Genomic DNA, 6,000 nt, shown 5'->3' on the forward strand with positions numbered 1-6,000 from the left:
GTAAAATCTCAAGTAACTTAAAATACATATATACATTATATACATAAGGGAGAATAAAAATGCAGGAAAATATAAAAAGCTAGTCATCTTTGTGATAGGAGCACGTTGATTTTAATTTTCTTCTTTAAACTTTTATATAACTTCCAAATTTTCAACATGCACATTTATTTATTTACAATCCATCTCACTACTAAAAATTAATTGAAGACACTTAAAGGTAAGCCTACATTATGTTTCTAACTGAAGCATGAATTCATGAGTCAATCTGGTGCTATTTTCCTAGGTGGAAACTTAAGATACTACACACTAAATATATTGTAATAATGTTTACATTATCAAGTAATTTCTACCTATCAATTAATATATTTATTCAAACTTAGCCTAAATGCTTAAGAGCACACAAAAAACTGAGAGCCATCAAAATAACTAAGTCTTTCTCCCAGTCCATCTGACCTCTGATCTCACCTGCCCCTTGCCTACTCCACTCTAACTACACTGGCTCCTTGGTGTTCCTTGAAGATGGCAAGCACGCTCCTACCACAGGGTCTTTGCCTGGAATGTTCCTCCCCTATGTAGCCATGTGAATATTCCCTCACCTCCTCTGACGCCTTGATTCGAATGTCACTTCCTTAATAAGGCCTCCATGTACCTCCTTATTTAATACTCAAACCTGCCCTCCATCCTGGCACCCTTCATTCTGTTTCAACTTTGTTCTTTCTCCACAGCATTTATCATCTTCTAACAAACTACAATTTTTTAAAAAATGTATGTTGTTCAACGACTTTCTCCCTCTACTGGAAAATAAACTCAAGAGAAGGACTTTAGTGGTGGTGGAACCTCATTTAGTCTCTGATATGTCAAATGAGCCTGAGACACAGCAGGTGGTCAATAAATATTTGTTGGATATGAATACACTAATGACATGTCAAAGGACAGAGTTAAGAATAAATCTCTAACAATCGTACCTACTATTTAAAACTGGACAATTTGCTGTGCATGTGTAATCAAGCAAAATATATGGCATATAAAGCTCTTAGAAGAAAACTTGGCCATCTGTATCATTCCTGTATGTTTCAGTTTGTGTTCACCAAAGACTTCCAAGTGACTTATTGAAAACATCCCAATTTTATTTTGTTAACACTGTGCAGTACAGACTGTATAAGCAGAGAAGCAAATTAAGTAGGTTTAAAAACATTTATGTATTAGGCCAAATAGGCTGAAATGCTGTATACAAGATCCAATAGTACTGTGCACTATTAAGCCAAAACAGCTTTTTAGATTACACTTGCTGTTATCACACACATTATAGACAGTGGAACAGTTCAGATGGAGAAAGCCAAATCCTGGTATAAATTCTGATACGTGATAAACCCCTATAACTTTCGATTTCAACTGATACTTGTCCAGATTGCAAATGCTCATTGTCCCAGTAAGACATCATTTTGGGAACGGGGAAGCCCAGTCAAATATCAAAGGCCCGGCCCATTTTATGAATCAATATGCACAGGTGAAAACTGCTTAATACCTGAAATGGAACCCAATCAGAACTTACTTCCCTCTGATGTCATAAGTAACCAGACTCTCCCTATTTATTTACTTACTTTTAAAGCAATTCTCAACTTAAAATGCTTTACTCCCAGGGTGTGAGGTATAAACCCTGAGCCAAGGTCTCTATAACTCCTCAACAAAACAGGTCTCACAGAATGCAAGGGACAAGTCTCCCCGAAGATGCCGTGTAGCCAATACCTCTGAGTGACGTTCTACACTTCCAGTGTCTGATCCAGAGTGCTGCTCATTTACATCATCCTCACCGTCTGACCCTGAATCCCGTTCATCCTGCACTGGGGTAGCGCCACCATCATCTGCTTAAAAATAAAACAAAAACCCACTTAAGGTGTAAGATGGATGACATCTACAGCTGAAATGAACACAAATGAGTCAAGAACAATGCAAGAGCAAAGGTTACCACCGATGAGGCAGAACTAGTGATGCTGACACTGTGAATAAGACAACAGGATAACACTTATACAAATACCAACAATCATGACATGTATTGCGACAAATGTGGCAGCAAAAATACATCATAAAAGGAACATGAAGCTTAAGAAACATCACTAAGGACCAAGTGGACAACCTCTAAGTAACAGTGTGCTCTTTAACTATTTCAACTTTCTGTGAAAAACTGCGTCTGTTCTCTCCACAGCACGCACTTACCACCTCCTAATGTACTATGCGACTTACCAAGTTATTCTGCTTACTGTGGGTCTTTCCTCACTTGAAGGAAAGTGCCAAAAAAGCAGGGATTTTGGCTCACTGCTGAATCCCTGGAGCCCAAAACACTGCCTGGTACCTGACGTACAGCATGTATTTGTTTATAAAACAAGAGCACAAGGAACTCCAGTCCAGAAACAGTGCAAACTCAAAGTAAAGCACGTACTATACTATTACAAAGTGGTAAAAAAACAAAATCATTTGCTACCTACCTTTAACCAATACTTTAAAGATATAAAGCAAAATTGAATTGAGAGGAATTTAGGACTGTTGGAGGATATGGGAAGATTTGGTTAGAAATTTAATAAAAAAATTTTTTAAATGAATCAGTCAACTACAGGAAAACCAAAAAGCTACATAAGGATCGAATTATCTTACCAATGAGCTACTCTACTTAGCTAAGGAGGAAAGAATCCCTATATAGTCACAACAAAAATAATTAATTTTGAAATGTAACAATTATGCTGCAACAGTGAGAGTATGGGGAGAAGAGAGCACGTAAGAGGCTAAAATACTGTCCCAGCGTAAGAAATCATTACAGAATGCCTAAAAATGATGCAAAAAGAGACAGCATAAGTTAGTAATACGAAGGTAAATATCAAAAAAATCTAAAAGAAATGGAAAGTGGGGGAACTAATATTTTTCATGTCTTTTTAGCACTTTATATACATGTAGTACATATAATTACTTATTTACAAACACAAAGGAACTGAAAACTATTTCGAAAACATCAGGAAGACGTTTTAAGCCAGCAGCGCGTGCTTGGAAACACGTATGCAGTCATCACTATCCGCTGTCATATGTAAGGAATCGAAGCGAAGTCAGAACAGAAAAGAGGTTAACGTTCAGACAGTTACTGAAGCAGTTCTGACGGAGGGCACTCAATGCACCCAGGAGCCTAGGGGAAAGCAGACGGAGCGCGTTCTTCCCCACCAGGCCCCCTCGTCCGTCCGCATCTCCGGTGCCGGCAGCACGTGAGCAGAGGGGCGCCCAGGAGGTGCTCACGGAGGAAACAGGAAAGAGAGGAGAGCAAACTTCAGCGGGGAGAGAGCAGAGACCTCACGGGGAAGGAAAGGACAGAACGCCGGTGCCAGAGGCACACGCCTTACTCCACGCTGTTCATACAGCTCAGACACGGGGCCTACGTTCTCTTTTCCGGGAAACCAGGGTCACAGGCGAGACCAGACTGGCCCGAGCTCGCAGTGAAGAGTGTAGGGAAGGCGCAGCACCCCCGCCGACCAGCCCCTTGGATTCCCGAAGAAACACTCAACTCCCGAAAAACTCCCCCAGCAGGAGAGCCCGCCCCCAGGACTCTGCGCACGGGAAGCGCTTCAGCGGAGCCCCGGCCGGCGAGAAGGCGGCGCTCCCGCCCGCACCCCTCTCCCGGGGCCTCCCTCGGGCCGCCCCGCGCCGCCTCCGCCCGCCCCGCGCCGCCCCCGGCCCCTGCCCCACCTGACTGGTCGCCGCCGTAGTACTCCGAGTCCATGGCAGGCGGCTCTCGGCGGCGAGGGTCCGCGCCCCGCGCCGCCCCGTCACCTCCTTCCCGCGGTGCGACCCCGACGGCGCGGCCCGGTGCTCAGAGGCTCCCGCCGCTAGACGGCTTGGAGAGCGCGGAGAGTAAGACCGCAGCAGCGACGGACGCCAACACTTCCACCCGGGAGCCGCCACAAGAGGCCGAGCCCGGCAGGCCGGCAGGCGTGCGGTCGCAGCGCCACTTCCCAGAAGCACCTCTGGGGCCAAAATGGCGTCTGCCCACGACCCTCAAAGGAATGCAGCGCGCAGGCGCCTTCACCTGTCATCCGGCCAATGAGAAGACGCAGCGGTAATAACGCACGGCAAGGCCGGAAAGGAGTCTACAGGGACAATGAATGGGAGCTCCGGCGTCAGTTAAATACCTTCCCTTGCAGGAGCCTGGTTTGTCCCCCAAGGAGATGGCAATGTTACTTTGCTGGTTCTCTCTCCGCACCTTGTGTGAGGAACTTCTGAGTTACTCTTCCGAAAAATAAAGACCCGCTATAATTACATTTCCCATCATACGGCCAATTAACTATCGTTCCCATCATGCAACGAGGCTCCTCATTCCCGCCCTTAATCCGGGAAGGAGGAGGCGCGCTGCTCTCTGGGACTTGTAGTTGGAAGTCTTGGGAGTTATGCGTTACTGACTGGCGTGATCTAAAGGGTTTCCTTTCAAGGTATTTTCTTCTTTTCCTTCTTTTTTAAAATAACGACTTAATTTCTATCTTAAGAAACCTTGTGGTCAACAATAGGAAGTACAGATTTTTGCTGCCAGAAAGGTCCCCTGACGAAATCTTGAGGAGGAGGGTGCCGTTGCGCTTGACTTCAGCCCTGTGCTTCCCGGAAACAGCGATGGTTGAGAAGCCCCCTGACCGTTCCCAGAACACTATAGAGAACCGCTGTTCCCCCAATGCCTTAGAGAAAACTCACCCGCCGCTGTTTTTCAGGACTCCCGTCAGACTTGTGGATGACTCTCTTGTTTACCCATTGCAAGGCCAAAGACCTTTCCCCTTTCTTCTGAACCTTCTCCTAAGGGAGGACTCAGACCTCTCCACTTCCTGTTCTTTGACTCATGAATGATTAGCTGAGTGAGAACTCTTTACCCTCATAAAGCCAGGGAGACACAGAGATAAACATTTTCTGTCCACTTGACTGACTGAAATTTCTGATTGCAAATCAGTCCCAACTATAAATCATCCCACTGAAACTGGCTCAACAAAAGTTTGACATAAGGGAAATCATCTTGTAGAAAAGAGACCCTGTTGTAACTTTGAGTGACCTCTGACTAACTAACCCAGCTGGATTTGCACCCTCCAGGAGATCCACCTGTTCTGTAGATTCCATGACCCGTGCTTGTGCATATACCTCCCAGCTGTGATAAGACGATAACGCCCTTCTTTTGAGTCCCTAGGAATGTGATGACCTCCAAACAGAGAGTGTATGCTGATAGCCATCATCCGTGACAACTGAAAGACCTGATGTGGCAACTCCCAGCCTGTAACACCAGAGGGTCAACATTCCCAACCCTCTCCCCTAAAACCCACTGGCATATATAACTGCTTCAAGATTCTGTACCGCACCTGCCTTAAGATGGTCCTTTTGGACATTAGTCAGCCATCTTACCTCTTGCTAGCAAGCTGTAATAAAATGCCCTTTCTCTGCCACCATCTTGCCTCTTGGTGATTGGCTTTTGTCTCGTGGCAAGCGGGTCATGCCCTTTGTACGGTAACACCACTTTTGTTCCTGCGAAAGTCTAAGGCAAAACCACACTGCCTAGACACTGGTCTTCATATCTGGGATGATTTCCCTATTGCAATACCCTAAGTAAAATCCATTTCCTTATTTGTTTGCTTTTGTTGTAGAGAAAGAGGAGCATAGTCTCGCCTTTTGATTGGAGGAGGGCCAGTGGAGGTATTAGCAAAGATTCCTCAGGAGACATAGACTTGCAGAAAGAGGGCCTTTTGTTAGTTGGCAAAGCACACACCTGGGACTGGATTTCTGGGCATTCCTATCCTGCTATAAGGCATCATGTGGTGTCCTGGAAGGGCCACCTCCTACCTTGGAGTTGAGACCTGTGGATTCTCTGATGCCAGCTCTGCTATAAGTTCTCAGAGTGCTCTTTGTCAAGCCACATCCCAGCCTTGATAATCCTTGAACCCTTTGTTAGCCAGTCAGAATATGCTGGCAGAACTCAGTTCTAGGCTCCAGGAAAGG

At 45.4% G+C, this 6,000-nt stretch overlaps 1 protein-coding gene and 1 long non-coding RNA gene across 18 annotated transcripts in view; one reads left to right on the top strand and one right to left on the bottom strand.

Annotated features, from left to right (window-relative positions):
- The window catches only part of IWS1 (interacts with SUPT6H, CTD assembly factor 1), a 58,674-nt gene extending 54,037 nt beyond the window's left edge, over positions 1-4,637 (bottom strand). For 5 of the 17 annotated variants that reach the window (XR_011528326.1, XR_011528327.1, XM_070579561.1 and 2 more), the window contains exons 1-2: positions 3,724-4,042; positions 1,747-1,865 (exon numbers count right to left, since the gene is read on the bottom strand). Coding sequence is in view for 12 of the 17 variants with exons in the window: in XM_070579561.1 (XP_070435662.1) it covers positions 1,747-1,865; positions 3,724-3,757 (153 nt within the window). In the remaining 5 variants the exon portion in view is untranslated. Of the gene's footprint in view, positions 1-1,746; positions 1,866-3,723 lie in introns of all 17 variants that reach the window. The other 12 variants (XR_011528328.1, XM_070579562.1, XM_070579558.1 and 9 more) reach the window with 3 other exon arrangements.
- LOC103540245 (uncharacterized) lies at positions 4,313-5,453 on the top strand. Its single transcript, XR_542223.2, has 2 exons — positions 4,313-4,463; positions 5,198-5,453. It is a non-coding gene; the product is annotated as an uncharacterized lncRNA (long non-coding RNA).
- Positions 5,454-6,000: the final 547 nt, after the last annotated feature.

The sequence above is a fragment of the Equus przewalskii genome, chromosome 17 (genome assembly GCF_037783145.1).
Source record: "Equus przewalskii isolate Varuska chromosome 17, EquPr2, whole genome shotgun sequence".
NCBI lineage: Eukaryota > Metazoa > Chordata > Mammalia > Perissodactyla > Equidae > Equus > Equus przewalskii.